The sequence below is a fragment of the Eleutherodactylus coqui genome, chromosome 5 (genome assembly GCF_035609145.1).
Source record: "Eleutherodactylus coqui strain aEleCoq1 chromosome 5, aEleCoq1.hap1, whole genome shotgun sequence".
NCBI classification, from domain to species: Eukaryota; Metazoa; Chordata; class Amphibia; order Anura; family Eleutherodactylidae; genus Eleutherodactylus; species Eleutherodactylus coqui.
Window position 1 is genome coordinate 6,445,290 of NC_089841.1, and position 15,651 is coordinate 6,460,940.

The window sequence follows — 15,651 nt, forward strand, 5'->3', positions numbered from 1 at the left end:
GAATAATCGAATTGGGACCCATTAGCTTTTCCTATTTATGACATAATCAATGCTCGTGCCTAAGTCATGTTTCTACAACATCGGGAAGTGAGAGAATTAGTGGCAATGATGGAAATCGAACGATCTACGTGGGGGGGCGTAACTGTCGACGACGCACACACGCGCGCCATTTATCGTAGCATAAATGTACTATGATTATAATCTTCCCAGGAGTGTACTCAACAACTTCCCAAAGTTTTATGGCGATCGGATGAATGGTGTAGTAGCGCATAAAGGACAAAACAGACAGACAGACACACACAGACAGACATACATTCAATTTTATATATATTGATATTGTCCCGAAGAATTCCAGAAGCTGAGAGGCCTTTCTGAGGGAGCCAAGGGGGGACGTGAGCATTAATACTTTTTTATCAGCAAATAGTCCTATTTTTTGGTCTCTTTCTGCCAGGGGGACTCCCTTTATTTCACTGCACATGCGTATTGCTTCGGCTAGGGGTTCTATAATGAGGATGAACAGTGTCGGCGATAGGGGGCACCCCTGTCTGGTTCCATTGGAGATGGTAAATGGCTCAGACATGACACCATTGGTGAATACCCAGGCCGACGGGGAGCTCTAGAGGGCCTCTATGGCCGACATTATGTTACCGCCAAAGCTCTCTAACGCTGAGAAGGCATACCCCCAATGTATTCTGTCGAATGCCTTCTCCGTGTCCAGGGTGAGGAGCAGACAAGGCATTCGAGAGTTCTCAACTTCCCAGACTATGCCCAGCAGTCGGCGCGTAGCATCTGACGCCTGCCGGCCCTTAACGAAACCCAGCTGATCACTGTGAATGAGGTCCGGGGTGACCTCCAGCAATCTTAGGGATAGAATTTTTGCATATATTTTAGCATCGTTGTTTAGGAGAGATATAGGTCTGAAGTTGGCTGGTTTCGAAGGCTCTTTACCAGGCTTTGGAATGGTCACTATTGTAGCCTGTAACATTTCAGGCGGCAGGGATCCTGTCAACATGGCTTTGTTGTATGTGTTTTCCATATGGGGAATGAGTTGTTTTTTATAGAGTTTGAAATATTCACTCGAAAAGCCATCGGGTCCTGGAGCTTTATCCTGTTTGGCTCTATTTATGACTTGTAGGATCTCTTGGTGGGTAATGGGAGAATTTAGTTTTTTTAGTTGGGTGTCTGTTAGCTTAGGTAATTGTAGTGACGCGAGAAAGGCGTTGATGGTTGTTTCCGAGGGGGGGTGTTCAGACTGTCCTTTATTAAGGTTGTAAAGTTCTTCATAGAACCTTCGGAACTCCTCCGCAATTGCCTTAGGGTTGGATATTTTATATTTTGAGGTGGGGTCGTACAGAAAGGGAATTTTGTTTTGGATCTTTTTAGTTTGACCTTGTTGGCCATCCATTTGGTGTTTTTGTTGGCCTCTGTGTAGTAGGTAGTTTTAGTAAATTTTATATTTTTTTCGTGTTCGTCTATTAGGATGTTTCTGACCCTCAGTCTAGCTTCTCTGATTTCCTTGCTTATAGAAGGTGAAGGGTTGGAGTGGGTAGATTTTTCTAGATTTTTTAGTGTTTCTGTAGCGTCTCTTAGGAGATTGTTTTTTTCTTTTTTATATATGGCTCCCTGTTGAATCATTATGCCTCTAATGACGGATTTATGCGCGTTCCAGAGTGTGAAACGGCATATGTCTGGGGAGTCATTATAATGAAAATATTCCACAATAGCATCTCTTATTTTGTTTTGGAATTTTGGGATCTTTAAGAGGAAGGTGTTATTTCTCCAAGAATTAGGGGAATGTATGCATGGGCCTAATTTTAGCTTCAATGAGATCGGAGCGTTGTCCGAACACGTTGTCACGCCTATTGTGGCTTCTTGGGTTCTGTTTAAGATCTGGAAGTCTCCTAAGAACATGTCTATTCTAGATGAAGATGCATGTCTGAATGAATAGAAGGTGTACTCCCTGGAGCCAGCATTTAAGGCTCTAAAGATATCATACATATCATTGTTGCGAATCCAGGTTGCAAGACTTAAACCTCTATTTTCCTCGAATGACTAGAATCCAGGGAGCTATCTGCTATTGCATTAAAATCTCCACAAATAATTAACGAGCCCTGTTGGACCTTCTTAATTTTCCTTGTCACTCTGTTCAAAAATCTGATTTGTTTGGAGTTGGGCACATAGACATTGACCAAGGTGACAAGGAAACCATCAATCTTACATATTAGTATCAAATATCTACCCTCGATGTCCTGGATTTCTTCAATCATATGGAAGTCCACCGAGTCCTTCACTGCAATCAATACCCCTGCTTTCTTCTTAGTTGCGTTTGCTAGAAAGCATCTGGAAAATTTGGGGTGGGATATTTTCGGCGGGCTGTGTTTGTTCAGGTGAGTCTCCTGGGCGCAGAAAATGTCCGCTTTAGATGAGATAGTCTCTCTCCAGAAGGCCGATCTTTTATATGGGGAGTTTAAACCCCTTACATTTAGGGATATTAACTTTAGTTCCATCTTAAGTTGGGGTTCCTTTTGCTGGGCATGGGAGGTGCTGGAGGTCTTCGGATGTGAACCAGATTGTTCTGCACGGTTTGAAGGGTATATGAGCAAGTTTGTTGTGTCGAAACTTCATATTCTTTTTCAATAGGATGGAAGTTGGGTAAGACTGGGGAGGTAAACGAAGGGTAAAGGTTTCTTCGTGTTTGCGTTGATACATCTCTTTCGTTGCAACCAGCAACTGTGGATAAAGGAAGATAAAAACGGACCTTTCCAAGTTCAGGTTTTCAGTCCCTAGGAAGGTCTTGGTTGGGGTACAAGAATCAGCCTGTGCTCTGAGCTAGAACTTAAACTTTGCGCTCGAGGGCATTAGTCGGGCATGTTTTTATCTTGTGAGGAGATTTCAGCGAGGTGGGGCTTTATCTCTGTTTGATCTCTTTGTTTGTTTGCGGGTCCAGTCCTTGTTAACATGTGATGGGTTGTGTTCTTGAGGGACTGGGAGGTTCCATTTCTTTAAAAGGAGCATTCCCTCCTCTTGTGTTAGGACCGTAGTTGTTAGCCCGTCTTTGTTTATGTAGAGCTTAGTAGGGAAGCCCCATCTATAGGAGAGGTTGTTTTCTCTCAGCACTTTTGTTCTCTCAAGGAATTTTCTTCGTGCTAACATCGTGGTTTGGGAGAAATCTGCGAATAGTTTGATGTTACTATACGGAGGTGGGAGGTCTTTCATATTTCTTGCTGCTTTCATCAAGTTATCTTTTGTGAGAAAGAAGTGCACCCTTGCTATCACGTCTCTTGCTACGTTGTCGGGCACATTTTTGGGCTTGGGGAGCCTGTGGATCCTGTCTAGTATACGTTCCTCTTTCTTGGAGGTGGGAAGGAGGGTTTTTATAAGATCTTGTGCGAAAGAGTTTAAATCCTCTGGTTTAACGGATTCGGGAATTCCTCTGAACTTGATGTTGTTACGTCGGTTCCGATCTTCAATGTCTGCCATTTTATTCTTTAGGAACTCGACCTCCTCCTCTAGTCTGTAGTGGGCGTCTATTAAGTTGTTGTGCGAACTAGTGATCTCCCCGGTCTTGTTTTCAAGGTGGTCGACCCTTCCTTCTAGTTCGTTTAGAGGAGAGTAAATCTCTTTTAATAGAGCCTTTCAGAGCTAGGACCATGTCTCTTATGAAACATTCTGAGGCCGTTTGGTCTGAGCAGGCTATACTTAGTAGAGGGTCTGTGTCTTCAGGGTCTTCATTCCAGTTCTGTGTAAGGCTGTTAGGGTTTGGATGGAAAGAATCCCTTCTAGGGCGCCTCTTTTCTGGGCTTATACTAGGGGAGCTAAAGCCTCTTTTTTCTGCACTTTGTGCTGTTAGACACTGTACTGGTGACAGGGGGGAAGATGGCGTCTGCTTTCCCGCTTCTTTCCCCCCCTCCTCCTCCCCTTGGGGTGCCGACATTTCTTTCCCTTCACTATTTGTGTCTGCAGGGATGGTTCTGCTGTGTGAGGGGCTGTTTGAGTGTTCTGGGAGCTGTGTTACAAGATGTGGGGTGGTTAGCTTACCGCTCCCGCTCTCTGTTTGGTCCGGCCAACCTGTTAACAGTATCTCTCCGTCTCCCTCAGCGCTGCTGGAAGCTGGCTCTGCTGCCTTCTCTCCTTCTGCACCGCGCGCCTAGTAGAAGTCGGTGAGGCGCTTCGGTGCTGCTTTCGCTGTTCTCCTCCGGGTTGCCATTGGTGTCAAGCAAGTTTTCCACTTCTCTCCTGGTAAATTGTGGTCCTCGGCAAGCTTTTAGTTGCTTTCTACTCAAAACACGGCCACCATCGGCTCCTTCAGGCCACGCCCCCCCCCCAACAATCCACCTAAGTTTTGACTGAAATTGATATTCCACTGTATTCCTACTTTATCCAGTAATGTCTTTATATATAAAGAAGGGATATTGCATTCTTTCTATAACTCACTACAAATAAGGATTGCATTATTATAAAGCTTGCTTTTATCTCATTTTTAATTCAGAAGGAAAGTTAAACCTTCAAATCCACAGATTGGTTCAAACAGTGAAATCTAAAATATAACCACTGAATAATTTTCTAAGATTACGGTGAGCGCTTTAGCAATTATCTCTGCTATCACCTACAGACCCCTCTAAACCAAACAACCTAAATATTATCGGTATCCAAGGCCCAATTTCCGGATGAGCTTCTAATTGATGCTCTCCTGGCTTAAGCATTAAAAAATGACCTAAAAGCCAAATTACAAACTTTGAATAACCTAAAATAAAGAAAAAAAATGCAGGAAAAGAGAAGTAATGAGTCTAGTATCAAATCTGGTGTGGTCACATCCCCTCCTTCCTAATCGCACCTAATCAAGTCAACACTGAGGCCCAATCCTCAACTGCTCCTTCAATATGGAAAGGGCGCGCAAAGAACCTTGAAATCATTCAGGTTCAATTACTTCAAATATTTCTTTTGCTTAATTGAAGATTGAAATTTCATCAATGGAGAGCAACCTCTCTGGTAGCTTGTCTATTGTAAACATGGATTTCCATTGTCAGTTCTTCATGCCCAGCCAAACGCCTGGGCCAATCTGCGCCAAATTTGCACATAGGCAAATGAGGGGCTTCAGAAGGTTTTAGACTGGTTTTCAACTCTCTAGAACCCACCAATTTCAGCATATCCACAAACAAATGGACTAATCTGCACTGACTGGCCTAATCTGCACCTAATTAGATAAGGATGCAGCTCTCTAGGTGCTACTGATGCTCGTAATTGTAGGCATAGTTCACATTGAAAAAATGCTCGAGTCTCCCATTGACTTCAATGGGGTTCGTTACTTGAAATGAGCTCTCAAGCATTACAAAAAGCTCGGCTCGAGTAACAAGCACCAGAGCATTTTGGTGCTCGCTCATTACTAAACCTGACGTTTCCCAGGGGGAGCGCCCCAGGGTAATGTCATGCGGCACCTTTCAGCGGTGCTGCGTTTCGGCGTGTGCTCTTACTAGACGTTGGGTGACATCAGTCTGCGTTCCAGACATGCATTTCAAGGGGATATGTTTTCTTTAGAGTGATTTAGAAGGAAAGTGCTGGGAATGAGGAAATAGTTGTTGTAATATGTCAAATAGATTATATAGTTAATAGAGATGAGCGAACGTACTCGTCCGAGCTTGATACTCGCTCGAGTATTAGGGTGTTCGAGATGTTCGTTACTCGAGACGAGTACCACGCGATGTTCGAGTTACTTTCACTTTCATCTCTGAGACGTTAGCGCGCTTTTCTGGCCAATAGAAAGACAGGGAAGGCATTACAACTTCCCCCTGCGACGTTCAAGCCCCTATACCACCCCCCTGCAGTGAGTGGCTGGCGAGATCAGGTGTCACCCGAGTATTAAAATCTGCCCGCCCGCGGCTCGCCACAGATGCATTCTGACATAGTTCAGGGAAAGTGCTGTTGATGCCGGATCTGCTATAGGGAGAGCGTTAGGAGTGATTTTAGGCTTCAAGAACCCCAACGGTCCTTCTTAGGCCTTAGAAATCGCAGATCGCACCTATCTGCGATCTGCTATTCCTGTTCTCTTCTCTATATACGCTCAATGGGGCCGGCGGCAGCAGCGCCATCCCATTGAGAACATATAGAAGACAAATCATTCTTCTCTGCCACAGCTGTAATCCCCGCCTCCAGAAAGCTACTGTGATTAGCTAACACACGCCGTCAGCCAATCACAGCCATTCAATGACACGTGAAGGCACGTGTGTTTTCTGGAGGCGGGGATTTCAAGCCCTGCGTCCAGAAAGCAATGCTCTGCCAGGGACCAGGAGGGAGCGACATCCTGCAGCAGCGCCGCAGAACGCCGGGGGAAGTGAGTAATGATTTTTATTTTTTGCTCCGCTGTATTCCCGGCGTATAAGGTGACAGTTGGGGGGTCGTATTATAAGCCCCGTCGCCTTATACGCCGGTATATACGGTATATTTTTTTTATTTTTACACATTTCTGGATGAATTGCAGGGAAGGGCTTATATATTTAAGCCCTTCCCGACAATTTATCCCGCGCACGCCGGCAGCCCATTGCTTTCAGTGGAACCTGCTGTATTGCCGACTCTATTGAATTCAATGGGCTAACATCGTTCTTCTCTGCCACAGCTTTTACTGCTGTGGCAGAGGAGAACGATCTTTATGCTGACAGTGCGGGGGGGGGGGGCACTCTTGCCGCTATTGTGGCTTAGTAGTGGGACCTGGGAACTTGAGATGCAGCCCAACATGTAGCCCCTCGCCTGCCCTATCCGTTGCTGTGTCGTTCCCATCACTTTCTTGAATTGCCCCGATTTTCACACATGGAAACCTTAGCGAGCATCGGCGATATACAAAAATGCTCGGGTCGCCCATTGACTTCAATGGGGTTCGTTACTCGAAACGAACCCTCGAGCATCGCGATAATTTCGTCCCGAGTAACGAGCACCCGAGCATTTTGGTGCTCGCTCATCTCTAATAGTTAATGAAAAAAACAAGAGAAAGGAAGTATACTTTGACTGTGCTCTAAATTTGGAGTCACCATTGTATCAGCTTAATGAAAACTATTTAGGTATTTAAAAGACATGGAATGCTTACAATGGACAATATCAGCAGAATTTCTCTATATTAAATAGAAGTAAAGTTAAATATAAGATATAAAGCACAATTAACCAGATAGTCTTATATGATTAAGTACATTAATATAAAGTAGGTTATTCAGACCATTTGGCAAAAGACAATTTCACCGAAATATGCCAACATTCTTTTTAGCCTTGCAAATTTGCCATATTCAATTTTTTCAACAAAATCTACCCTTAAACCTATGGTTTCTTTGTTCTGAAAATGGAAAAAAGGTTTTGACACGCTATGTTTTAGGTAGCCATTTTGAATATTGGAATGATGTTAATTCATCCTTATTCTCAGGGGGTTAGTTGTTCTGCCTATAGCAGAGATTGAAGGGACATTCTATTAGATAAATAACATATGCTGAACTGCAATCTAAATCATCTCGGAATTTAATAGGGTGTAATTCCTGGTTATTTGATCAGACGAAAAGGATATTTATGGTTTGGGGAGGATGTAGTTGAGGTTAGCTTATAGTGACTGGATTTGGGACCAGATGGATGAAGGTGTGAAAAAAAATAGATTTTACTAGCGATAGGGGTGTAACTGCAGTGGGTGTGGGTGAACTTGTAGTATCAGGGGTGGGAGAAATGGAATGTGATGTAGGTTTTGATGGATAGGAAAATCTTGAAAGTACAGTTGGCTTTGGATATGAGAAGAGAGAATTACAATTGGATCTGGCGGGAAAAGAGGAGTTTATTAAGAGTTTATGATGTCTTGGTTTTCACGCCGAGCCGATATACGTTGTCCTCGTGTGCAGGGGGGGAGGATGGAAGAGCCAGGAGCAGGAACTGAGCTCCCGCCCCCCCTCTCCGCCTCCTCTCCGCCCCTCTGCACTATTTGCAATGGGGAGAGGTGGAACGGGGGCGGGGCTAATTCTCGGAACTTAGCCCCACCCCCGCCCCACCTCTTCCCATTACAAATAGTGCAGAGGGGCGGGAGCTCAGTTCCTGCTCCTGGCTCTTCCATCCTCCCCCCCTGCACACGAGGACAACGTATATCGGCTCGGCGTAAAAACCGAGCTGATATACGTTCGTGTGACTTCACCCTAATAGAGATTAGATTGTCTTATATTATATGTTGTCAGATTTGTTTAATACAGTGAATGTTTGACCTGATCAGAGACGGTTGAAAAAAAGGTTTGGGATTCGTTTTGGGGTGGTATTCCACTAGAAAGATTTTATTTTTCTCAAGATCTGAAAGATCCCATTTAAGTTTGCTAATCCTTTTTTAAAAAAAAATATGGATATCTAGGGAATTAGTATGCTCTAAGGCATGCTTTACAATGTCTAAAGAGCTGTTTGACGTTAGGGTGGAAAGTTAGTTTAGAAATGACCTACTCAATTCTTGTCATTTTTAATAATCTTATCAGATCAGAAAAAGTGTTTAGCACAAGAATCCATTCCCCTACAAAGATGGTGTGTGTGGGAAATGCTGATCAGATCGGAACCGTTAGATCCCTAGGGGCTATGTGATTATCTCTATATATACATAAACATATCCAATCAATGGTATCTCTCCATAAAGTCTGTACATAGTCATTGAGTTTGCATTTGGAGATTTCAATAGGTATATTTGGGGTTGGGTGGAATGTCCCCAATTCCATTCTCCTTCAGAAAAGAATGGAACAGATGAAACCTGTAGAAATTTCTTCTTTTTGACTTCAATAGAGATGGATTTAATAATCTGATATGGAAGGGTTGTCCACTCTTTCCTCAGACAGTCCATTTCCAAATCGCTCAGTCCCAGAAAAAGATAATCGTGTGCCGAAGTACCCGGAGAAATGAAAACAAGATTAAGGGACAGCGCTTTCGTAAAACTTATACAACTTAATGGTCTAGTATTTATGATAAAATTGGTACTCACCTGGTGTATACAGCAAAACCCAAAATGTTCCAGGCTGAACGCAACACAGTAACCAGTTATTCACTGAAAAAGCCAAAAATACAATACCTGAAGGTCTGCAAAGCAGACACGGTCGCCATAGGCACGATCGCCATAAGGCAGGCACAATCGCCACCGGCACAATCGCCACCGGCACAAACACGGCGATTGTGCCGGTGGCGATTGTGCCTGCCTTATGGCGATCGTGCCTATGGCGACCGTGTCTGCTTTGCAGATCTTCAGGTATTGTATTTTTGGCTTTTCAGTGAATAATGTGTTTGTTTTTTCTTTTTCCTCACCTCTGTGATTTTTTCAACACAGTAACCAGTGAAGCATCTCAGTAACCAGTGAAGTATTCACCATCCTTATGCACATTGTACATCCACCAGAAATGGAAAGCAGTTGAATCAACGCCAGATCCAACATGGAATATATCCAGGGAAAGCAATACAAACACAGTGAAAAATGTTGTCCTGCGCTCATAACGAAGAAGGTAAGTATAGGAGGTCGGGTAGGGTAGGTTGTCATTTTTAACATCACTAAACAATGAATTTTTAGTACATCAAGCCCATAATGTAGAAAATACACATTTCACGCATAGACTCCATGACACAGCTTACCTCTCAACGTTATGAGCTCTAGAATGGATGAAAAACTACAAGAACCAGCCCAATGCAGGAAGACGTGACAATATTTGTGACTTGACATAATGGGGGGTTAATTCCTGTTAAATACCAGCATCACAGAAGGGGAAATAAAAATATAAAAACAATCACAGAAAATGGCCGTTACTTACTGAGTGAGGAGTGCATATAGATGCATCCTCTCACCATGCAGGTAGTCAGCTACCTTACGCCTCACTCAGTAAGTAATGGACATTTTCTGTGACTGTTATTTACCAGTGTTCAATACTTCAAAGAAACAGAATGTGCCCCTTCATGTTTTGGCACAACGTGTGTATGTGGGAAGGGCCAGAGAGATATAAAACCCCTGCACTGAGGTGACGAGAGGGAAAGCTGTGAGACATGAGAGCATTTGAGCGTGAACGCTCCTGTATCTGACTTAATTAATAATAGGCCTGTTACAGAACGGAGAAAAGAAATATCTTGATGATAGAGAGGCCATGTAACAGTGGAGAGAGAGAAAGTGCAGCAGTTCCCCTATATTTTCTTAAAGTAGCCGCCTTGCACATTGTAAAAATGCCACTCAGCGCTTTAAATTCTTAGGTACCTCCATACCATTTTGAGTCAAAACGTAATTTTCACAACATGAAAAATGCTTAAAACTTTATATTAGCAGCTAAAAGTGTGACCCCCCCCCCCCCCCCCAGTCCAGTGTCTACAAAGACATATGTTCTTAAAGTCACCAGAACTTCAAGGGATAAAAATCTGATGCAAGATTTAAAGAAAGTAACAATCTATACTGGAATTGCAACACCGTGTAAAGTAAGCACACCCAAAAATACCATCATTTCCCAAAAGCAAGCAACCTGATGATTGTAATTGGATTGACAGGCTGCTCACTGCAATGTTCAGCTTCATGTAACTTTATGACAAACATAAATATTTTTTAAAAGCATTAACATAATTTTGTGCTTAACCCCTTAGTGACCAAGCCTGTTTGCGCCTTAATGACCTGGCCAAATTTTGCAAATCTGACATGTGTCACTTTAACATGGAAAAACACCAGAAAGGTTTTACATATCCAAGCGATTCTGACATGGTTTTTCGCCACATGTTGTACTTCATTTAGGCGGAAAAAAAAGACCGATAGAATTTGTGTTAATTTATTAAAAGCGCCAAAATTGGGAAAATTTTGAAAAAATCGTCATTTTTTCACATTTCCAACTGCAATATCTCAAATATGTGCAAACATAATATAGAAATTTTTGCTAACATTTATATTTCCACCCGTTTACTTTATTTTGGGTGCACATTGGAAAAACTTTCGTTTTTTTAACCATTTAGGAGACGTACAAATTTAACATTACTTTTTAGCATTTTTTTTTTTTTTTTTTTTGTAAATCAGATTTTATTAAGATTTTTTAACAATACAAGGTTATGTCCCCTGACAGGGGGTAGATTTTCATTAGACAATAAACATAATATAATGCACATATTTGCGGATCTCCGATTGTCGGAAAGATGGACTGTTTTAGCAAGGAGATCTTATGTCTAATCCTTATATATTAACTGTTGAATTAAACCTTTTGAAAAAGAGAAAAAGAGGGGGGGGGGGGGGTATGTCCGAGGGGAAGGGAAGCAAAAGGAGGGGGAGGGGAGGGGGATATAGAAGCCGACGACATCTGCTCACCCCACTGATGTCCACCACAGAAGGCCCGTCGGAGTCGGGTTGACGTTACCAGGAGCGATCCAGCAAGTCCCAATGTCCGAGGTCTCAACCAGCCTTCCTCAAAAAATCACGCGCCAAAAACGCTATTGTAGCTATCAGAGACCAAGCCGGCAAAAAGCTCACATCGTCCCAGGGGATAGCGGAGGTCTTTCAACAATTTTACACGGACCTTTACAATTTGAAAGATCAACATTCCCAGTCACCACATAGTAACAAAAGAGAAAAAATAGACGCATTCTTAAATAATACCAAACTACCAAAATTGGATGAAGATGCGAGGCTCTTACTATTAGAACCAATAACTACACGGGAAGTGGAGGATATTATAGCAAACAGCCCCACGGGAAAAAGTCCAGGCCCGGATGGTCTATCGATCGACTATTACAAAATCTTTTTAGCATTTTGAGGAATACTTTGTTTTCCTATACCAAGCCAAGATTGGAAAGGCTCATGAGTGTCAGAATAATAGATACCCCCCCAAATGACCCCATTTTAAAAACTACACCCCTTAGTGTATTCACTGAGGGGTGTCATGAGTATTTTTGACCCCGCGGTTTTTTTTTCAGGAATTAATTCAATTTAGAGGAGAAAAAGTAAAATTTCATATTTTTGCAAATCTGTCATTTTAAAGACATATTTTTTCCTATAGTTTACATGAAAATCAGGAATTACACCCCAAAATGGATACCCCTATTTCTCCCGTGTTCAGAAATATACCCATTGTGGCCCTAATGTTATATCTGAGTCCACAACAGGGCCCAAAATGAAAGGAGTAGTCAGTGCCTTTCAAAACAGAAATTTTGCTTGAAGTCCTTTTAGGTCCCATAGCACACATGTAGAGTTCTTGAGCGCCCAAAACCATAGAAACCCCCCACAAATGACCCCATTTTAAAAACATCTTTTTTTGTACAGCACACATATGAAGGAAGACTTACACCCAAAAATAGATACCCCTGTTTGTCTCATGTTCAGAGACATACCCATTGTGGCCCTAATCTTATGTCTGGATACACAACGAAGCCCAAAATGAAAGGAGCGACCGGTGGCTTTCGGAACACAAATTTTGCTTGAAGTCCTTTTAGGCCCCATTGCCCACTTGTAGAGTTCTTGAGCGCCCAAAACCATCGCGAACCCCACAAATAAACCCTATTTTGAAAACTAGACTCCTTAACGAATTTATCTAGGGGTGTACTGCATATTTTGACCCCACAGTTTTTGAATAAGCAAAAGGAAAAAATTTGGATTTTTGTTTTTTTTGGCAATTTTGTCAATTTAAAAACAGTTTTTTTGTACAGCACACATATAAATGAAGACTTTCACCCAAAAATGGATACCCCTGTTTGTCCCGTGTTCAGAAACATACCCATTGTGGCTCTAATAGACTTACAGGACCCATGGCTAGGCCTACAATGAAAGGAATACCCGTTGGATTTCAGGGTACCACTAAATAAATTTCAGGCCCCATTGCCCACTTATAGAGCCATTGAGCGGCAAAACTATAAAGAACCCCACAAATGACCCCATTTTGAAAACTAGACCCCTTAACGAATTCATCTAGGGGTGTACAACATATTTTGACCCCACAGTATTTGAATGAATCTAAGCAAAGCAGAAGGAAAAAGTTACGATTTTCAATTTTTTTGGCAATTTTTTTCAATTTAAAAACAGTTTTTTTGTACAGTGCACATAGGAATGAAGACGCTCACCCCCAAATGGATACCCCCGTTTGTCCCGAGTTCAGAAACATACCCATTGTGGCCCTAATCTACTTACAGGACGCATGGCAAGGCCTATAATGACGGAACACCTGTTGGATTTTAGGGCACAACTGAATAAATTTCAGGCCCCATTGCTTATTTGTACGGAATAAAAATTGACTCCCTAAAAATCCCCCCCCCCCCCCCCCCCGCACACACTCAGCGCCCTTTTTGTTTTGGCGTTCGCAAATCTTAGATAAAAGTAATAATGTGAACTGTGTAGTATTTCTGAAGGCAGGGGTAATTACTGAGGCTGGTTGGAATGGGCCCATGGGGCAATAAAACCGGTATCCCCCCTCCTCTCATGTATTTTGCGGGGCTTTTCTTGACCTCAGTGGCGGGTATTGGGTGTAAAAATTGGTGTTCCGTGAGTCTTCGTAAGCTTGTGGAGGTGCGGCGGTCTCACACAGAAGGCGCTCAACAAGCTGCTCCTGGAACTGCAGGAAGGCGAGCGTTCCCGGGGCTTCTTGTAAATTACGTATTACAGGTAGCGGTCTGAATAACGCCGGGCTCACGCGGGTGCAGGCGGCTGTGACCCTGCGTACGGCCACGTAATGTACTGCGCATAACTGCGTACTCACACAGGCGGTCATGCGCAGTACACCTTTTTTGTTGTTTGTATTTCCCGCACCGTCGCTTAGCAATGACGCGGGTACCCGCAGCCCATACGCAACGTATGGGCTCAGATGGAGGGTTGAAACGTTGTCGTGGGCACAATAAAGATTTGATCTTTTATTTAACCCCTGGAGTGCTGCTCTCATACATACGTTGCTGCTTGAATAACTATCCAGGATCCAGGATCTCTGATGAGCGTGCACCATCTGGTGAGGATTGTCTTCCCTACGCTTTCAAGGTGAATTGTGTGCTGTGATCTACTAATTACATGTGTTTGCCCGTATAAATGTACCTGGAGTGTCCTCTCACAAGGATATAGCAGATAAGTCCTAGGAAAGGGTTAGATCAATAGAAACATTTTCGTATTAGGTTACTGAAATTCGAATCACTTACTGTTACTACGAAGGACATGGCTGAATATGTTGTCATGCAGCCAAGTTCTATCTCTGCTCCAACATGAAATGATTGATATCTTCCAATCCATCCTTCCAAATGTCTGGAGGTTTCTCACTATCAAACTCAGAATTTTCTGAAGTCAAGTAGCCGGATATAGTACTTAAGAGAGAAGTCGTTGATGTGCTGGTTTCTTCAGATGAGTCTATGATTTCTTCTTTCCAAAATTCCTCCAAGAACATTACAACTTCAACAGATTTACTCCTCTTACTACAGTCTATGGCTAAAAGACCACTGAACATCTTCAGAGCTCCAGGTGGAAATCTGCTCCACGGTGATGGTGGCTCAATATCCTCCAAATTACATTGCCACTCAACAAAACTACTATAAGCTTTGTCTGTGGAAACTGCTGAGTGCCATGGAAATTCGCCTGTGAGCAAACAGTAGAGGACAATACCAAAGGACCATACATCCAGGGGGAAGTCTACAAGCAAAGAATCCTCGTCGGTAACTTGGCTCATCTCTGGAGCCATGTATGAGACAGTGCCGATCCTGGTTTTTGCCATTGTTCCTTTAATACATGAAAGACCAAAGTCCGTAATTTTTATACAGTAGCAGTCCTCATCAAACACCAAAATGTTCTCTGGTTTGATATCTAAATGCACCAGCCCTTTACTGTCTATGAATTCTAGGGCGCTGGAGATCTGCACCGCACATCTCTTTACCGTGTTCTCTGGAAGTCCATCCTGAAATAGGGAGACACATGAAGTCAACATAATGGAGATATTACTACAAGAAGAAAGGCTATTGGTAAAGTAGTTCTCGGGATAAATTGGGGATTTCTACTTACATGAGGTGTAATAAGAGAGCACAAATCCCCTATCGACAGCTCCTGGGCAAAGGCAAAGTAGTCCCAAGTCTTGAAGGCAGTGCCATAACTTCCAATGATATTGGGATGGGAGGAGAGGAAGAAAGACTTGCTGAACTCCGTGAGGAAGGCAAATTCAGTTGTTTTGTTCCTGTCGAGAAGCTTTAATGCCATTTTCTGATCTGTTTATGAAAATAACATTGTACATTTATTACTTAAAAGTATTTATAGGATTGTCAAATTGGAAATATTGAAATTCGTAAAATTAAACTGTAGACCCTTCTGTTCCCCCCCTTTGATTGCATCATATTTGGAAACAAATACTTATTATGATATGTAAACTATTAATAGACCCGTTGGCATCATCGTTGCAGATTCATAAATATCTACATCCTGATAGTCGTGCACTGTTCATGAATCCCCCGCATTTAATCAAACTCTTGGAGATTCTGTCCTCCCACGATCTTCAGACTATTACATCACTCTAGTAATAGATAATTGACCCCACTGACCTGTTTTCTTGTCTTGTACCATGAGCACAGAACCATAGCCACCATCTCCCAGCTTCTGTATCACACAGAATTTCTCCTGAAGATCTATCTCCTGTAGACCCTGGGAAGCAAAGGAGACAAGTCCTTCCAGGATAAGCTGCACATCTCGTGTACTGGAGGCCATTGTGT

The 15,651-nt window shown here is 42.8% G+C and overlaps 1 protein-coding gene across 1 annotated transcript; it reads right to left on the minus strand.

The window, feature by feature from the left end:
• Positions 1-14,150: 14,150 nt before the first annotated feature.
• LOC136627233 (serine/threonine-protein kinase SBK1-like) lies at positions 14,151-15,646 on the minus strand. The gene is made up of 3 exons (XM_066602163.1): positions 15,484-15,646; positions 14,954-15,153; positions 14,151-14,849 (listed from the first exon to the last, which is right to left on the minus strand). Exons 1-3 carry the CDS (start codon positions 15,644-15,646, stop codon positions 14,151-14,153), a joined length of 1,062 nt encoding a protein of 353 aa, XP_066458260.1.
• Between the last annotated feature and the right edge of the window lie 5 nt (positions 15,647-15,651).